This window comes from Cebus imitator, unplaced genomic scaffold (assembly GCF_001604975.1).
Source record: "Cebus imitator isolate Cc_AM_T3 unplaced genomic scaffold, Cebus_imitator-1.0 Scaffold349, whole genome shotgun sequence".
Classification (NCBI taxonomy): domain Eukaryota; kingdom Metazoa; phylum Chordata; class Mammalia; order Primates; family Cebidae; genus Cebus; species Cebus imitator.
Window position 1 is genome coordinate 1,094,464 of NW_016107664.1, and position 20,720 is coordinate 1,115,183.

Genomic DNA, 20,720 nt, shown 5'->3' on the forward strand with positions numbered 1-20,720 from the left:
AAATATTTATCTGTACAGTTAGAAGTATATTTCATGTGGTTTTGTGTTTAATCATTTTTGAAAATTTACTATTTTCACTTCTACATTAATTAAAAATTGTAGCAGTTAATAAAAATTATAGTTTTTTTTAAGATTCTATTCTTTTTTCTTTTTTTTTTTTTTTTTTTTAAGTCTGTTTACTATATATTATAGTTTTAACTGCCAAGATGACTGCCGAATATTGCCTAGAATTTGATATACAGTATGTAAAATTATCTTTTATTTAGATATTCCTTTTTAGTCACCTGAATTTGTGTAGTTTCTCTTCAATTCAACATCCTTTTAATTTTTAAGGTGTTTTAAAAATTACAAGACATGGGGAAGGATAACATGGGGAGAAATGCCTGATATAGGTGACAGGGATGGAGGCAGCAAACCACATTGCCGTTTATGTACCTGTGCAATGATCCTACATGATCTGCACATGTACCCCAGAACCTAAAGTGCAATAAAATAATACATTTAAAAAAAATTACAAGGCACTAAAAATATTTTTAAAAATAAAATAAAAGTTAACTATTTGCAGATAGATTTATATAAATTTAAACATTTCCTTGAACCTAGCTATCCAGTTGTGCTCATAGACCCTTGATGTGTTTGAGAAACTATTTGTCATAATTTTTACAAATTGCATTCTCCCACTCAGTTAATCATGTGCCATCTAAAGTTGGAGGCCATATACATTAAGATACCTGACCTATACCCAGTATTGTTCTGGGCTTTGTGTGTGGGCTTCCTAATAAAAAATGTTATAAGGTCCTTTTACTTTCTGGGAAAATACAAAATAGGGAGTTAAAGACAGTGATAAATACAATGTAAATTTAAGAATGTGAAGTTAAATACATTATTAATAGAGATTAGACTTTATGAATATGCATTTTTCACTATGTTGTAAAGGAAGTATAGCACTTGAATGTGAAAACCAGGGAAAGCATTTCATTAAAAGGAGGTAAAGCAGCCAGGTGCAGGTGCGGTGGCTCATGCCTGTAATCCCAGCACTTTAGGAGGCCGAGGTGGGCAGATCACGAGGTCAGGAGTTTGAGACCAGTCTGGCCAAAATGGCAAAACCCCGTCTCTACTAAAAGTACAAAAATTAGCTGGACGTGGTGGTGTGTGCCTGTAATCCCAGCTTCTCAAGAGCCTGAGGCAGGAGAATTGCTTGAACCTGGGAGGCGGAGGCTGCAGTGAGCCGAGATCATACCACTGCACTCCAGCTTCGGTGACTCGAGCGAGACTCTGTCTCAAAAAAGGTTGGGGTGGGGGGGAAAAGGAGGTAAAGCATAAAGAGGTGAGCACAGTTTTTAAGAATAATTAAGTTCAGTTTAGCTAGAGTAGCTAAAATTTAAAAGACTTGCTCATTATGTGAAGATAAGTGATTCCAATAAACAAGCAAAAATCACTGAGAAAAGTACATTAATAACGTTAGAAAAACCTAATCTTAATTTATGATTAAAAATATTCATCTTAGACTATCTTCTTTTTGCAATTTTTACCAAAGTCAAACATTTTTTCTAGCTGTGGAATACTGTTAACTTCAGTCATGTCTATGGTAATGATATAATGCCTGGATTGATAGTTTTGTAATACTAGTGCTTAAATTATTTGAAGAAATTTGGCTGGATGGAACTAGAGAAGGCCAGATCTTATGCTGCCTGGAACTGTAGATCTATAGGTGGCAAGAGGGAATTGCTTTCTAAATTGTATGCTCCTTTTCCTTAACAACACTGGTTCAGGACCAAGCCAAACTTAGGAAAATGGGCTTGGAATACAGCCTTTCTGGGAAATTTGCTATGGCTTTTGAGTCCTTGTGATTTGGAAAACATCTGGATATAAAGAGATGTTTACAGTTGATCTGAATACATATGTTTTCTCCCTGAAGTAAGTAACTACAGATCAGCCAAAGAACCTCCTCTGACTATTTAGGATTCTCTTCATACATGTCAATCAGATAGAACGTGACCATTCTCTGAGGCTGAACACTTTGCTGGAGAATTTGTGCTGTGATAGTCAAACCTGACCCTAATGACTAAATAATCTCTTCCGTGGCAAATAAAGAGGTAGCAGTATGTATATGTCCTCTTTTCAGAATGTGATAAAGGGATTATCTGATAAAGTATCATACTTTGCAGAGTGGACCTCAAGTACTATATAGTCCGCATTTCTTATGCTTTTTTAATTCACATACCACAATAGGTATGTGAATCAGTGAAAAATGGCCAAAAATATGATCAATTGAAAACTTTTGTTAGGCGGTCTCCATTTGAACAAGATCTTGTCATCCGTTAGTAATTTACAAGATTTGGTCAGATCCAGTCAACTCTCTTTAAATCAGTTAATCCCATTAAAGGTTTTTATGGAAAGGAAAACTATTCAACAGTTGAGTTGATACTAAAGCTTTGCTTTGACCAAATTACAGTTAATACCAGCCAACTACTTTTTATTTTTATCTTCATATATTAAGGGAATTATTCAGTTAAACAAGTTGCCCTCACACACATTTTATGATCATATTATAGATGCCTTTGGATGTTTGTATTTTTTAGTAGGCAGATGAAAGTGTTTTTAGTTACAATTTATAAGGATAGCTTTAATAAACAAAATAATATTTCGTAAGAGAATCTCTTATTCCAACAAATACTAACTCTAAAGACTGCTTTCTGTGTTTTTTAGTCGGCCATATACTAACAAGGTAATTACTTTATGGTACCGTCCACCTGAACTGCTACTGGGAGAAGAACGATACACACCAGCTATTGATGTATGGAGCTGTGGGTAAGATACCCTTATTGACTGGTTTATTTTACTTGAAACTTTTGGTAGTGAATTAAAATAGATCATTTGGTAATGATGGTTATTTTTTTCATTAGCTGTATCCTTGGTGAACTCTTCACTAAAAAACCTATATTTCAAGCAAATCAGGAACTTGCACAACTAGAATTAATAAGGTAAGCTGCTGATGATAATATTGGTGGGAGTTGGGAGAGTGTCATAATCCATAGGAAACTTAAACTCTCTCAAGCTTGTCTTTTCAGGAAGAGAATAACATGGTTCTCTGGAGGGCTAATGATTGCTAAATGGAGGACAAACTGAAATGTAGGCACTTTGATACTTGTTCCAGTGAAATTAAGGATCATAAAGCCCCTGGGTGTGTGTGTGTTTGTGTATGTGTACGTGCGTGCGTGCGTGCATGCATGTGTGTGTTTTTTTAAATAAAAGGACTTGAAGCCCAAAAGCTAAGACTGGCAAGGAAGAGTAAATGTAAGGTAGGAGAGAATGAATGATATATATTTATCTTTTAATTATGACAGAAGGAAAAAGTAATGTTTTAGGGCATTGTTAAAAAATACTGTAAACACGTATATTCTTATGTGTATTTATATGTGTCTATATATGTGTGTATACACACTAAAATACATGCATATACCCCCTAGCATATGTCTTTATTATTTGGAGCCTATCATAGGACCTAGTTCATAAGCAATTACTCATATGTTTTAGTCACTTTTCTCTTTATCTTATATTTTATTTTATTTTTTTGAGACAGAGTCTCACTCTGTTGCCCAGGCTGGAGTGCAGTGTCATGATCTTCACTCACTGCAACCTCTGCCTCCCAGGTTCAAGCAATTCTCTTGCCTCAGCCTCACCAGTAGCTGGGATTACAGGCACCCGCCACCATGCCCGGCTAATTTTTGTATTTTTAGTAGAGAGCGGTTTTTACCATGTTGACCAGGCTGGTCTCAAACTTCTGACCGCAGGTAATCCGCCCGCCTCATCCTCCCAAAGTGCGGTGATTACAGGTGTCAGCCACCACACCCAGCCCATCTTATATTAAAATAATTTTAATTTTAAAAATGGGCTTCAGTTTCATATGTAATAATGTCAGTGTACAACTTATAAGATTTCCATGAAAGTATCAAAATATAGATGAAGTTTTTTAGGAAAGATGTTGGTAGGAGGCACAGATTTACAGAATTTTACTTCCCCACTTGAACAAAATGAACATAAAGCAACAAATAGTAACCAGAGAAGGACCTCAACATCATCTCATAAACAAATTTAATCAAACTAAAAATCTTCCTATTGCTCTTTTTGGTGGTTAGGCAAGGTTTTCACTACAGGGTACAGCAGGGAATGATGAGTGCCCCAGTTAGAGCCTGCTTCTTCTCTGGGGAATAACTTGTCGATAATCAGAAGTACCCAAGCCAGAAACTAGCACTGCTTCAACTCCAGAGTAGCTAGTTGCCTCACCTTAAAATGGAAGCATAGAAGTAATTATGTCCAGACTTCACTGAGGGTATCCAAGCACAGAACTTTTAATAAAATTACAGAAAGGAGAACGGAATTGAGGGAGTTCACCTGAAACACAGAAAACTTTTATTGTACCTTTGTTTATCGTTTTTTTTCCTTTTTTTTTTTTTTTTTTTTTTTTTTTTTTTTTTTTTTTTTTTTTTTTTTTTTTTTTTTTTTTTTTTTTTTTTTAGTTTCTTTTTTTTTTTTTTTTTTTTCGAGGCAGGATCTCACTTTGTTGCCTAGGCTGGAATGCAGTGGGGCAGTAGTCATGGCTCACTGTAGCCTTGACCTCCTGGAGCTAAACGATCCTCTTGCCTCAGCCTTCCAAGTAGGTGGGACCACAGACATGTACCACCACGCCAGGTGACTTTTGTTCTTTTTTTTGTAGAGATGGGATCTCCTTGTGTTGCCCAGGCTAGTCTTCAACTCTTGGGCTCAAGCGATCATCTTGTCTCAGCCTCCCAAAATGTGTCTTACCTTTTTAATTGTGTAACAGACAAGTAAAAAGGGTTAGGAAGATCTAATACTCTTGGAAAAAAGAAATATGCCTTTCAATGCTAATTGGGCATTTACAAAAGTTAGTTATATAATTAGTAGAAAAACTCCAAAACATTGAAATAATATAGGCTAGGTTCTCTAAAATAGAATAAAACTAGAAATTAATATAAAAATGGAAACAACACAGTCTCTCAGCTATCTAAAAAATTTACATATGCTAAAAAATCTTGAATTAAAGAGAAATCAAACTTTAAAAGATAAAGCTCTTCAATCTTTTGGGTTCCCTGGACCATATAGGAAGACGTATAGTTGTCTTGGGCCACACATAAAATACAGTAACACTAACGATAGCTGATGGGCTTAAAAAAAAAAAAAAACCTCATAATATTTTAAGAAAATATGAATTTGTGTTGGGCTGCATTCAGAGCCACCCTGGGCTGCATGTTGGACAAGCCTCCTTTAGAACGTCTAGGTTTAAAAAGAATGATAAGTATAAAAATCCATAGACAAACCCTGTGCTTAGGAGAAAATCACAACCTTAATAAGAAAAGGAAAGGAAATGAGTTAAGCATTCTACAGAAAAACTAGACAAAAACAGCAAAATAAATCCAGGGAATAAAAGTGACTTATAATAAGTAAAATGTAAAAATTGTGAAGAAATCTATGATCTGATCTTGGGTTTATTCACACACGTATGCAATATAAATTAATCCACTAGTTTAACTTCATATGAAAAGAGAGTATAAAGAAACTAAATGACTGAGTGTGGTGGCTCATGCCTGTAATCCCAGCATTTTGAGAGGCCGAGGGAAGATCAGTTGAGCCCAGGAGTTTGAGACCAGCCTGAGCTAGTGAGACCTTGTCTCTACAAATTAAAACAAACAAAAACAACAAATCATCTAGTCATAGGATCATGAGTCTGTGGTCTATGCTACTCAGGAGGCTGAGGTGAGAGGATTGCTTGAGCCCGGAAAGTCGAGACTGCATTGAGCTGATGGCACCACTGCGTTCCAGCCTGGGTGACAGAGTGAGACCCTATCTCCAAAACAAAACAAAACAAAAACCAGCCCCAATATTTTCTTTGATAAATTATTGCACATCTTTTAGAAACCAATGATTGTAATGTTCTTTAAACTATTCCAGAACATAAGAATAATGCAGTAGAAGCTTTCTTAGTCTTCTCTTGAACAGTCTTATTAGATTAATTGATGCTCTTCATTCACTTTGTAAAGAAAAACTGGCTTAATAATATGGATGGCAAGCTGAGCTAGTAAGACTGTGTATTTATCCCACCAGTTGAAGAGTGTGCTGAGGTTGTTAGTTTTCAATTTTTATGTTAATTTTTTATTATTATAATTACATAGTTTAAGCATAAATACAGTGCTTTACAAAAACTTTAAGACAGTTCTCTCTAGGGGTGGACAAGTAATTGTGTAACTTAAAAAGTCATAAAAATCTAAGATGTGGCATTAGATTGCTTTGAAAGTATGTTTAATTTCTAGATTTATTGAAAGAAATCAAAACTAAAAATACTGGATGATGTATTATGGGTGTGGTTTGTACAAGATTGCTAATACAGAATTCCATTCGGTGAATCCTGTGTTCAAAGAGAAAGCCTTGGCCTTTGTTAGAAGATTGGGAAACAAATGTAAAATTTGTTAAAATAAAATGTTTAAATTATGTATCTGTGTATCTTTTTTTTTTTTTTTTTAACGATTCCTTCTAACCCATTTTAAAAAAAAATTTAACTAGCCAAGTCTTGGTTCTGATTGTATTGGATACTAGGGCTTCTATTAATGAGAGTTAACATATATTTAGTTTATGTACAATATGAGCTTTATTCTTAAGAGTTTCACTTGAATTATCTCAGTTAAGCTTCATAACAACCCTGTGTTTTCTCTTTGTAGTTAAGGAAAGTAAACCTTAAAGAGATGAATAATTTGTCCAGGGTCGTATAACTAGCAAGTATCAAAACTGAGATTTAAACACTGCTAGGTGATACCTTAGAATCTAAACTTGTAACCATTACTCCAAACTACAGGCCAGGCGCGGTGGCTCAAACCTGTAATCCCAGCACTTTGGGAGGCTGAGACAGGTGGATCACTTGAGCCCAGGAGTTCAAGACCAGACTGGGCAACATAGCAAAACCCCACCTCTACTGAAAACACAAAAATTAGACGGGCATGGTGGGCATACACCTGTAATCCCAGCTACCTGGGAGGCTGAGGCACGAGAATCGCTTGAACCTGGGAGGCAGAGGTTGCAGTGAGCTAACATCGCACCACTGTACTCCAGCCTGGGTGACAGAGCAAGACTTGGTCTCAAAAAAAAAAAAAAAAAAAAAAAAAAAAAAAAAAAAAAAAAAAAAAAAAAAAAAAAAAAAAAAAAAAAAACACCAAAATAATAAATAAATAAATAAATAAATTGCATAGGAAGGAAACTCTGGAATCTTTTCTTTTACAAAGTCAATATGACACAAATATCAGTACTTGACAAAAAAGCATGAAAAGTTTTATAAGATATTAGGCTGGGTGTGGTGGCTAATGCCTACCATCCCAGCACTTTGGGAGGCCAAGGTGGGAGGATCACTTGAGGGTAGGAGCTCGAGAACAAGCTGGGCCAACATGGTGATACCCCCCTGTCTCTACTAAAAATACAAAAATTAGGCTGGGCATGGTGGCTCACTCCTGTAATCTCAGCACTTTGGGAGACCAAGAGGGGAGGATCACTTGAGGCAGGGAGTTCAAGACCAGTCTGGCCAACATGGTGAAACCCTGTCTCTACTAAAAATACCAAACTAGCCAGGTGTGGTGATATGTGCCTGTAGTCCCAGCTCCTCAGGAGGCCGAGGCACGAAAATTGCTTGAACCCAGGAGGCAGAGGTTACAGTGAGCTGAGATTACTTCACTGCACTCCAGCCTGGGTGAAAGAGTGAGACTCCATCTCAGAAAAAAAAAAAAAAAAATTTATAAGATATTAATCCAAGAATTCTAAGGGAGGTATTAGCAAATAGTATCCAGCTTTTTATCAAAAAGTTAACTTGCAGAAAATGATGGGAGGTAAGACGATATAGAGGGTCAAGGAAGGTATCTCCCATAAGTGGCATTTGAGCAGAGATCTGAATGATGTGAAGAAATGGCAAAGTAATAAAGACACTGAGTGTATTTGGTTTAATTTAGGAATATGTTTTCAGTGAACCATATGGGGGGAAAGCTTGGTTTATCCATTTTATAGCATACTGTACAGTTGACAAAAAGGTAATAGTTGGTCAGGCTCAGTGGCTTATGCCACTGAGGAAAAAGTAAATGCTTGATTTGTAAAGAAATGGAAAAGCAATATGAAAACAGTTACAGAAGGCTATATTGAGATTGATCCCATTTAGGTAAAACAAAAGACTCAAATTGTTCATTAGAATATGGACTTTCTCGAGAAGACTAGGGAGGAGAAATTTTTATTTTCTGGTTTATTTCAGCATTTTTGTTGTTGTTAAGGTATTTATAATTTTATAAAGAGATTCACCGGGCATAGTGGCTTACACCTCTAATCTCAGTACTTTGGGAGGCCAAGGCTGTGGATCACTAGAGCCCAGGAGTTCAAGATCAGCCTGGGCAACGTGGCCAAACGTTGTCTCTACAAAAACTACAAAAGTCAGCTGGGTGTGGTAGCACAAAACTATAGTCCGAGCTACTTGGGAGGCTGCGGTATGAGGATCATCAGAACCCAGACAGGTTGAGGTTGCAGTGAGCTATGATCGCACCAGTGCGCTTTAGTCTGGGCAACTGAGCAAGACCTTGTCTCAAAAAAAAAACCCAGAAAACAAAAATAAGATGCTTCAATTTTGATTTCATAGCATTAATTCCTTTTTAAACATGAAGAGAATGAAAGAAAGTTTCTGATAAACAAGTCAGTATAATGAGGCAACAGAGTATACTGAAAGGTGTGTGGGCTTTAGAATCTTACAGACTTGGGTTCTAATGCCAGCTCAGCTACTCTGCTCTTATGATTTAGGGTAAATCCCATGTGCTCCAAGTATATTTCTTCAAAAGTAAAAGGGTACTAATAACATGCTTAGGGTTGTAAGAATTAAATGTGAATAAGTTTTCAGTACATATTTCTTCCCTCACCTTATTTGCATTAATGCTAGGTTGTTTCTCTAATCTATAGGCTCAGGAACGATGAGATCTACTGTCAGTACTGTACAAATACATGTAAAACTGATCAAGAGTGGTAACACTAATCAGAATTTGCTTTAAATGGCTTTACACCATAGTGATTGAGTTACTTTATTTATAATTTGCTTTGTTCCAGAAAGTATTTTAGGCAGATTACAAACATTTCATAATAGAAGTGGCATAGGTCAAAAAGTGATGGAGGAGCTGGGCCTGGTGGCTCACGCCTGTAATCCCAGCAGTTTGGGAGGCTGAGGCGGGCAGATTACTTGAAGTTAGGAGTTCAAGACCAGCCTGGCCAACATGGTGAAACACCACCTCCCCCCCACATCTCTACAAAAATACAAAATTAGCCTGGCATGGTAGCTGGCACCTGTAATCCCAGTTGCTCGGGAGGCTGAGGCAGGAGAATCTGTTGAACCCAGAAGGTGGAGGTTGCAGTGAGCCAAGATTGCATCACTGCACTTGAGCCTGGGTAACAGCGTGAGACCGTCTCAAACAAAACAAAAAGTGATGGAGGAAGACAATGGAAAACACATGGGAACAAAATGGGATGAATGAAGGCAGAAATCTCTGTGTAGCCATATATACATATATATATATATTTTAAAACATGAGGGTTACGTTTTTAACTCTGCTTTCTTAGCTAAAGAGTCTTTATATCACAGTGTACATTGCTTATGAGATAAGAAGGATTATAATCAGTGAAGAAAGTAGATTAGAATTAAATGAATCCTCCTTTTCTCTGACCCTCTGCCACCCCATCCAGTACACACAAAGCCTCAGGCCTAGGTGGTTTACACAGGTGAAGTTTTTTAAACTTTAAATGAATAGATTTTGGTTGTTCCAGAAGACAGGAAAAGAAGGAAACTTCCTTTTGAAAAAAATAAAGCATGTATACCTTCATAAACCAATAGCATAAAATTCTGTAGAGTTGTGCTTCTCAAACTTTTTGGTATCAGAACTTCTTTATGCTCAAATTATTGAAGATTCCAGGAGTTTTTGTTTATTTTGATTGTATCTATTGAGCTTTACCACATTAGAAATTAAAGATATTTATGAATTCACTTTAATATGTTAACATGTTTTAAAGTCTATTAAGTATAGTTTCTAAAATAAAAGTTGTTGGAATGAGTGGCATTGTTTTGCATTTTTACAGATCTTTTAATGACTGGTTTAGTAGACATGATACTTGTATCCTCATATCTGTGATGTGCTGCTTTCAGTAGCCTTTTTTGGGTAATGGTGCATATTATTCTTAGAAACCACAAAAATTAGATGATTGGTAGTTTTTAACAGGTTAGTTGTAATGTGTAATCTGAAACGATATGAAGGAATATTTTATACTGTACTATATTGAAATCCGTTGTTCTGTCTTGCACTTTGAATGGATCTTTTATCTGTGATAATTTTGTGACATTATGCATTAGTCATTTGAAAAATGCTGGTACACTGAATTGAACAGATCTTCCAAACGTCACCTTTTATTATATAATTCGTACTACCACTGATCTCATCAGAAAAGCTTTTCAGTATTGTGAAGCTTTAAGCGCACGGTGGAGGATATAAGTTTTCCAATATTCTAATTTCTCTAGAAAGTTCAAATTTTATAACTGATAATGAATACTGTTGTTTTCCTTCAAATGACAAGCTGACTTTGTTCCTATTTGAGAAAATGTCTGGAAAATACCCACGTTTGAATGACTATTGTTTGTTAGTTGTCTTTCCTGGTAAAAATAGTGGTCCATGAAAAAAGCAGCTATGTCAGCTTGCAAGTCGAATCATTGCACAGGCACATCTCCTGAAGATAACTACCATGTTTTGTTGTACAGTAGAAGTGCTGATGAGTATTTCCCATTTCATCACAGAGAATATTAAAGAGATCCATACTCAAATGTCAGAATTAAATGCCATTAATAATTTGTACTGCTTCAACAAGTACATTCTTTTTTTGAGACAGAGTTTTGCTTTGTCACCCAGGCTAGAGTGTGGTGGTATGATCTCAGCTCACTGCAGCCTCCACCTCTGGGGTTCAAGCAATTCTCTTGCCTTAGTCTCCTGAGTAGCTGGGACTACAGGTGCACGCCACCACACCTGGCTAATTTTTGTGGTTTTAGTAGAGACAGAGTTTTGCCATGTTGGCCAGGTTTGTCTGGAACTCCTGACCTCAGGTGATCTGCCCTCCTTGGGCTCCCAAGTGCTGGAATTACAGGCATGAGCCACTGCGTCATGCCTTAACAAGTGCATTCTTAAGTGAAACTAGCTTTTCCTCCCAGCCTGAAATTTGCATGATAATGAAGAGTACATCCTGCTAATGTAGTTTGTTGCCACTAAGTTGAATCATTTTAAGGTGCTGGTAGTTTGGTTTTGTACGATTTAGTGCAAATCAACACATTGAGAAAGGCAAATAATGGCTTAGTAATAACTTTGACTTGCCAGACCTTGAGGTGTGGACACTCAGTGGTCTTTGGACCCCATTTGCTGTATATCAGTCTCACATATACTTGCTGTATATCAGTCTCACGTACGAATACTGATGTACAACATCTAACTTAACAAGTAGAAAATACAGCATTACATTGAAATTATAGTACTTTTATTGGGCTCAGCTGCTATTCTTCCTTTGAATACAGTGATGAATATGTATTAGGAAATCTGTTAATCTAATTTATATTAGTAGCCCGAGGAGAAAATGCAGATGATGATTATCATTGAAGTTCTAAAAAATAAAACTGATAAAGTACTTTTAGAATGTAAAAGCCACAGAAATTAAAACCCATAGTAGAGATGAATAAATGAATGCTTCCTTAACAGGAAGTATATGTGAATTTGTAGGTATGTATGTGGGTATATTTCTCTTATATGTTTCTCAGACCAGAAGGCATCGTTCTCCCCAGAACTAAACAATGAATGTGCTCCCATTAAAGTCAGAAAATAAAGTTACCCAATGTTGTGTACTGTCATTCTCATTTTAACGTTGTTTAGGAGTTGCCACATAATATACCATAAAGATAAATTTGAAAAAATACAGATGAATTCTAACATGGGTTTTCTGATTTATATATCTGAAATGCCTCAAAGAAACAACTACTAAAACTGGTAGGAACCCTATGATCTTAGATGGCTACCTATTATTAAAGTTTTGTATGTGGCCAGGAATGATGACTCACACCTGTAATCCTAGCACTTGGGGAGGCTAAGACAGGAGGATTGCTGGAGCCCAGGAGGTTAAGGTTGCAGTGAGCCTTGTTTGCACCCCTGCATTCCAGCCTGGGCAACAGAGTGAGATCTTACCTTAAAAAAAAAAAAAAAAAGGATTTAAAATTTCAAAACTTCCCTGTAATAAAGCTTTCTTTTCTTTTTCTTTTTTTTTTTGACCAAGTCTTGCTCTCTGTCACCTAGGCTGGAGTGTAGTGGTGCGCTGTTGGCTCGCTGCAACCTCTGCCTCCCAGGTTCAAGCTATTCTCTGGCCTCAGCCTCCCAAGTAGCTGAGATTACAGGTGTTCGACACCATGCCTGGCTAATTTTGTGTTTTTAGTAGAGATGGGGTTTCCTCATCTTACTGAGGCTAGTCTCGAACTCCTGGGCTCAAGCGATTCACCCACCTCAGCCTTCCAAAGTGCTGGGATTAGAGGCTCACTATGCCTGGCCAAGCTTTTCTAATTAATTGCTTAGGAAATATAATGGGCTAAAAACATGTTTAAGGTTGGGCTCAGTGGCTTACACCTGTAGTCCCAATACATTGATAGACTGAGGCAGGAGGATCACTTCAAGCTAGGAGTTTTGGAACAGCCTGGGTCTCAAATTGGATGGATGTAGTGACATATGCCTATAGTCTCAGCTGTTTGGTAAGCTGAGGCAGGAAGATCATTTGAGGCCAGGAGGTTGAGGCTACCAGAAGCTATGATCGCACCACTGAACTCCAGCCTGGACAACAGCGGGACCCTGTGTCTATTTAAAAAAAAATTTTTTTAAAAGCAAAAAATAAAACCCATAAATGAAATATACAAAATCTCACTGAAAAAAATTATATAACATGGAAAGAAATAGAATTGACTATTTCTAAGACAAATATTAAGCATTGTAAATGCAGCAGTCCTAAGTTAATCTATAAATTCAAAGTGGCGGCTGAATCCTAGCAGGGTTCTCTTTTGGAGTGTTACAATATTGATTATAATTCTTGTACAATAAGATTTTTAGGAGAGTAAGTGAAGAGAAGAGGTGGATAGAAGGAGGTATGTGCTATCATACTTTCAAAAAATATTAATAGCACAATATGGTATTGACACGGGAGTAGAGTGATCCGATCACAGTAGATTACCAAAGTAGACCTCAGATAATTGGGGATTTATCATATGCTAATACCTTAGCATATGATGCATCTCAGTAATAAATGGTATTGGAGTAGCTGACTGGCCACCAGGCACAGATTTTGATAAATTCAGTTATCAGCTGTTATGTCTACCTCTCTAGTTTCTAGGAACTTTCCCTGCTTCGGTATGTCTATTCCATCTTGTATGCTGCTTTCAGTTAGGTGACTTCTGTACTCAGTTATCTTTCAATATCACATATAATAATTGAAATTCTTTAGCTAAGTATAATGAAACTGATATTTATTAAAAGACTATTAATGGGCTAGAGGCTTGCTCATTTAATTTCATAGCTTCAAAATAAAATCTTAAATTTCCAAAAGAGGAGCAAATTCCTAAGCAAGGTAATTTGACCAACGTTAGATAGGATTCAAATCTAAAGCTTGCTTCTAAAGTCTGCATTATAATTAGGCAAAGTACCTTCTTAGAACCGTATTGTGGTTTAGGTGCAATGGCCCATGCCTCTAATCCCAACACTTTAGGAGGCTGAGTTGGGAGGATCACTTGAAGCCAGGAGTTCAAGACCAGCCTGGGCAATATAGCAAAACCCTGTCTATGGAGAGACAAACCCACCCAGTGTTATGTAGACCCCAGTTATGCTTCCAGCTAAGCCCCCCTGAGCCCCGTATTCTACCTACACTGGTTTACAGTGTTCCTCCCAAATGTCTATACTTTGCTACTTGTGTGCCTTTGCTTGTGTTCTCTCTTCTGGTAACATATTTATCTTATTCCATTTTCCACCTGTCTATGGTTTATTTATGCTTGGAATTATAACCAAAATTCTTCACCTGTTCCCTAACTTGAGTACGTTTTCTTGCATTTCTGCAAATTTCCAAGTATCTCTGACTTCCTGTATTCCAGTATGCTTTATACTTCTACTATAATGCCCATCAATCTTCCTGGGGTTGATTGATTATGTTCACATGGTTACTGGGAAAAGTATACAAAAACAAGGAATAGTTTCTGAACCTACAATGTAGGAAAAGAGATGTAAACAACCAAAATAGAAAGCAGGATGAAAAAAATGTCAAACCAGTAGCATGCAAAGAGTAATTCTGAGTGGTAATGGGGAATGCAGAAGACTTGTTAATTAGATTACTTTTGATCTGAATCTTGAGAAGCGAAAAGAATTCAGCTATATAGAATTTAGAGAGAAGCATCAGGAGCATAGACATGAAGGAGTGGCCTGTCGGGAGAAATGCATTGGGAAATGAGACTAGAAAGCAGATTGGGACCAGATCTAGAGAGCTACAGGAGTTGGGCCTTCTGTCCAAGGGAATACAGTTGAGGAGGTTGTAAAAATTGGACTGTAAGGCAAAAGAGAGTAAAACTGTACAAAGAATAAGATCTTAATATCTTTAAAGCTTCAGTTTATAAAAATGTTAAATATATTGAGACAAAAAGTATATTTCAGTGATAGATGGCTTTAAAAACATGAAAGGTCTCATATAAATACGTGTTTCTGAGGTATAATTCTGAAGCTCAGCTAAAAGAATGGCAACTTTAGCCATTACTTATATACATTTATACATGCATTTATATTTACGTATGTATGGAATATTTTTACTTTGAATCAGTGATACAGCAACATTTTCTTTTTACAATATGCAGTCCAGCTGACAATTTTATATATAATATACAGCTATCCTTGAAATTTGGCGTACTAAACATAAGTAGGTTTGTTTTTTGAGACATAGTTTTGCTCTTTGTTGCCCAGGCTGGAGTGCAGTGGGCATGATCTTGGCGCACTGCAACCTCTGCCTCCCAGGTTCAAGCAACAAGCGCCCACCACCACGCCTGGCTAATTTTCTTTTATTTTTAATAGAGACAGGATTTCATTATGTTGGCCAGGCTGGTCTCAAACTCCTGACCTCAGGTGATCCACCTGCCTCGGCCTCCTAAAAGCTGGGATTACAGGTATGAGCCACTGCACCCAGCCAATAAGTAGATTTAATCAAATTTTCATCTACATATTACTAAGTCAGTTTTTAAATGTTTATTAGCTGGAGTTCCCTATTTGTTTATAGCATTTCTTCTACAAATTACCATAACAAGATTTACTAGTTAATACCAAAATAATTAGGGTTTTTCAAGATACAGATAAGCCAGATTAAAGCAGTTAGAATTTCTTTGTAACTTAAGATCAGCAGCAGTACTTAAATGGAAGAACTTCAATGTTTCAAGAGTGTTATGTTTAGGGTGCTTCCATTGATGGCAGTTAACAGTAGTCTTTACAGTTACCTTCCTGAGGTCATGTGAGAATCTGTTTCTGCTGCTATTGTAGCCTGCCTTATATTCATGGGAAGGAGGAGTGACAGGTACCAAAAAACCAGAGAGGGACATATACTAAACTCTATTTCTTTATTTGCATAAATTTTTATATTGGTTTTAAAGTATAGGTCACATATTTTGAGCGTCATCATATTTTAAGATTTTATTTTGCAAATATGAAAATCCTCCCTAAGAATTGGAATGCTTGGATTGTTAGAAGTACCCTCTGAAAATAAATTAATTTCTCAATTAATTAAATTGGGATGACTAAAATATTTAACGGGAGCCAGAGTGACTCATGCCTGTAATCCCAGCACTTTGGGAGGCCTAGGTAGGTAGATCACTTGAGGCCAGGAGTTCGAGACCAGCTTGGCCTACGTGGGGAAATCCTGTCTCTACTGAAAATACAAAAACTAGCTGGGCTGTGGTGGCACATGCCTATAATCCCAGCTACTCAGGAGGCTGAGGCAGGAGAATCACTTGAACCCAGGAGGCAGAGGTTGCAGTGAGCTGAGATTGCACCATTACACTCCAGCCTGGGTGACAGAGTGAGACTCTGTCTCAAAAAAATATATAACAAAACTTTTTATAGACGAAGGCTTCAATTTTTGTGTATTTAAAAAATGAGCTGATACTTTGTATAACAGTTATATGTATTCTTTAGGTAGTTTATAATGATGTACTACTTTTTATGTGTTGCTTAGCCGAATATGTGGGAGTCCATGTCCTGCAGTGTGGCCTGATGTAATCAAACTACCATATTTCAACACCATGAAACCAAAGAAGCAATATCGTCGAAAGTTAAGAGAAGAATTTGTTTTGTAAGAAGGGGATGTGTAAACATCCATATTGCATGAATGTTTTACTTATAATTCCAGTGAATTATAAATGTTAGCCAATTCTCTAGTGTTCTGAGGTAAACCTGTAATTCTTCTAGGGCATTTAATTTTGAGTTCTGTTTGCTACATGCAGATTACCATTTTACCATTATTATGGAATCAGTGATTTCAGGTTGTGTGTTTGATTTGGTGCTTACATGAAAGAACTTTAGTAAGACCATTTAAATATTACTGGAACAGTGTCAGGTTACTTGAGCTCAAGTTTTCATTTTGCTTTAGAAAAAACCAACTGTGCAGTTCTTAATTTGCGTAATAACAGCAAATTTCCCATGTAGTAATAATATATAGTATTGCTTGCTGAATGGTTACAAAAATTATTTATAAATAATGAAATATTTATTCAAAAGAAAAATTGAGATTTATTGGAATAAAGTATTACACACATATTATAAAATGTTAACTAAAATTATTTTTAAATTTCCTTAGTTTTAGTTTTAAAATTTAATTAAAAATAATTTAAGCTCCTAAAGAAACATAAACTTGTGTCTAAAGAACATACCTGACTTTTATAATCCTCTCATGCTAGTATTCCTGCAGCTGCATTAGACTTATTCGATTACATGCTTGCCTTGGATCCTAGTAAGCGCTGCACTGCTGAACAGGCTCTTCAGTGCGAGTTCCTCCGAGATGTGGAACCCTCAAAAATGCCTCCACCAGAGTAAGTGACTTTTTATTATATTAGCTTCCACATACACAGTTTTAATAACATATATAATGATATTTCATGCCTGGTTATGAGAAAAGAAATATAATCAAAAGAAAGATAAAACAGCAGTAATACACATAATTTGCACATCTGGGTTACAGGTGCTTGCTTAATGTTTACCCACAGGACTAGCAAAACAGCTGGCTTCTAGCTAATTTTAAGCTTGATTGACCTCAAGATTTAATAATATATTTCAACTCTAATAAAATATTACTGCTGTTGCTATTCTAATACTAATTCTACTGAATACACTACTAGTAGTAGTGCATAGCTAAAATTTTGAGTGCTATGCTAAGCATTTTTTCATGTATTACATTAATCTTTATAATCTTGAAAGGTAGGTATTAGTATTATTATCATCACCATTTTACAGAGGAGGAAGCAGGCTCAGAGAGGTTAAGAAACTTGCCCAGGAATACAAATCTAGTAAAGGGTACGGGCAGCTCTCAAATTCACATTAGTCCAATAAGAAAGAGAGGTTTCGAAAATACTTTATTTACAGCATACTATACAATATATATTTCTTATCATTGAATGAAAGACTATTAGTATCAGAAGCCTGTATGAAAGGAAATATTGTCTGATGGGGGAATTATACAGAGTTTGGGAGTCAAAATAGCTGGCTTCTCTTGAACCTTTACCTCCACATGGCTCCTGTTACTGCTCTAGGATTGACTTGAAGAAGGGGTAAAGGAAAAACAGTCCATTTGCATCTCCTTGACAGGATCTAGAAACCTTGTAGGTATTTTCTTAGTAATTTTTTTTTTTTTTTTTTTGCGACAAAGTCTTGCTCTGCCACCCAAACTGGAGTGCAGTGGCAATATCTTGGCTCACTGCAGCCTCTGCCTGTCTGGTTCAAGTGATTCTCCTGTCTCAGTTTCCTGAGTAGCTGGGATTACTGGCGTGCACCACCACAAATGGCATATTCTTATATTTTTAGTAGAGACGGGGTTTCATCATATTGGTCAGGCTGGTCTTGAACTCCTGACCTCAGGTGATCATCTGCCTTGGCCTCCCAAAGGGCTGGGATTACAGGTGTGAGTCACCATGCCCGGCCTTTTCTTAGTAATGTTTAAAATGATAAGGAGCATCATTAAAAGCAAGCATATTATCTATAATAATAAAATATTTTCATGTAATAAAATTAGCATATTTTAAATGAACAGACCTGGGCTCTGGAGTTCAAATCCTGGTTCTTCTACTTATCAGTTAGATAGTGCTTATTGTATTTCTGTGAGGCCTTCATATTCAGCTTCATTAAGCTTTTATTGAGCTGTACATAGTTGTCCTTTATGGGATGATTTGAAAGCCAAAATGGATCTATTATCTGACATCATGAAGGACCTGAATCTTTCACTGTTGAATTAATTGTTTTATGTTTGCTTTTTTCTTAGTGTGTATCAGTAATCTTAAAACTTAGGCTCAGTACCCCTTCAAATAACATTTTTTTTAAACTTCTGACTTGGAAAAATTTCAGTTCTACAGAAAAATAGAATAGTACAATGAGTATTCATGTATGTCCTTTACCTAGATTAAACAATTATTAATAGTTGGACACATCTGCTTTATCACTCTATACTTTTTTCCTCAACTAGTTGGATATCCTTTGTGGAGGTGACACTTATAAATATGTAACCCTATCTGTAAGAACTAGGACTTTATTCTTTATGCATACCATACCATTATAAAGCATATGAAATTTAGCATGAGAATATTTAATGGTCAGTCTATATTCAGATTTCCCCAGTTGACCCAATAATTTCCTTTATAGGCTTTTTTTCAATAAAGAATTTTTCAGAGTTCAACATTCTATTTATTTGTTATGTCTTTTTTCATCTTTAATTACTCGCTGGGGAAGAGATCTGATGGCATTTAACATTTCTAAAGATTCCAAGCTAGCTGTTTGGTAAAATACTTCGCAATTGGGATTCAATTGTGTTTTTAAAATCAGAATTAGATTAACAGTTTGTGGGCAAGAATATAACCTAGATGGTGATCCTGCTCTATGATCATTATGTTCAGGAGAACATAATGTTATTTTGTACCATTATTCTTGGTAATGGTAGCTTTGATCAAGAGATGTAACCACTCTACTTTAAAATGTCAACATAGTAAATGCTGACATTTTTAAGTAGAACAGTTACATAACTCTTGTAAATGTCTCAAGTGGAAGGCAACTATCACAGCATTTTGATATCCACCAATAATTACTTAGAAAATGTTGAGCAGTGTACACTGTCCTATTTTCATCTTGAACTTAGGTTACTCCTATAGGCTTTTATTCTAATGTAACATATATTTATGCTTGAAAGTATTTTATTAATTACTATATTATATATTTTAAAAAACCAGTACATGTATATAAATGGAAATTAAATTTCATAACATTTCCTGTGATTATAACGCTCTCCTTGATTGAATTGTCCTTGCAAATACCAGTAGTGAATATTTACATTTTAAATAAAGAAAAAATTACTAATTTTGTTAGAAGTACAACCTAATGAAAAAGATAGGGCTGAGATTTTTTTCCCAAGTAGTTTGCATATCTGTTGATTAATACTGCTTATTCTAGAATGAGACATATTTCCACATTAATTGCAATTTTGTTTTTTATTTTTATAAGTATGCTTGTAAATAAGTATTTGAGAATGTAAGGAGTTTTGTCATAGTTACCATCACTGAGTTATTGGAGCTCCTTTGACATGTGTGAAAAGTCTTTCATCAAAAATGATTTTAGGCCAGGCTCAGTGGCTCATGTCTGTAATTCTAGCACTTGGAAAGGCCAAGGCAGGTGGATTACGAGGTCAAGAGTTAAGACCACCTGACCAATATAGTGAAACCCCCGTTTCTTCTAAAAATACAAAAATTAGCTGGGCGTGGTGGCGGGTGCCGGTAATCCCAGCTACTCGAGAGGCTGAGGCAGAGAATTGCTTGACCCCAGGAGGTGGAGGTTGCAGTGAGCCAAGATCGCACCACTGCACTCTGGCCTAGGCCACAGAGCAAGACTCCATCTCAAAAAAAAAAAAAAAAAGATTTTAAGGCTGGGCGCGATGGCTCATGCCTGTAATCCCAGCACTTCGAGAGGCTGAGGTGGGAAGATCACTTGAGGCCAGGAGTTAGAGATCAACCTGGTCGACATGGCAAAACCCTGGCTCTACTAAAAATAAAAAAAATAGCTGGGCATGGTGGCCTGTGCCTGTAATCCCAGCAACTGGGAAGGCTGAGGTAGGAGAATCACTTGAGCCTGGGAGGCAGAGATTGCAATGAGCCAAGATCACACCACTGCACTCCAGTTTGGGTGACAGAGTAAGACTCTGTCTCAAAAAGAAAGTGATTTTAGGCCGGGTGCAGTGGCTGATGCCTGTAATCCCAGCATTTTGAGAGGCCAAGGCGGGTGAATCCCTTAAGTACACAAGTTCGAGACCACCCTGGACAACATAGTGAAACCCCGTCTGTACTAAAAATGCAAAAAAAAAAA

At 36.5% G+C, this 20,720-nt stretch overlaps 1 protein-coding gene across 4 annotated transcripts in view; it reads left to right on the forward strand.

Moving 5' to 3' along the window:
* The window catches only part of CDK13 (cyclin dependent kinase 13), a 127,748-nt gene that overhangs the window by 92,824 nt on the left and 14,204 nt on the right, over nt 1-20,720 (forward strand). For all 4 annotated transcript variants that reach the window (XM_037730524.1, XM_037730525.1, XM_017506149.2 and 1 more), the window contains exons 8-11: nt 2,710-2,811; nt 2,907-2,984; nt 16,342-16,458; nt 17,063-17,194. In XM_037730524.1, the coding sequence (XP_037586452.1) occupies nt 2,710-2,811; nt 2,907-2,984; nt 16,342-16,458; nt 17,063-17,194 (429 nt within the window). The remainder of the gene's footprint in view (nt 1-2,709; nt 2,812-2,906; nt 2,985-16,341; nt 16,459-17,062; nt 17,195-20,720) is intronic.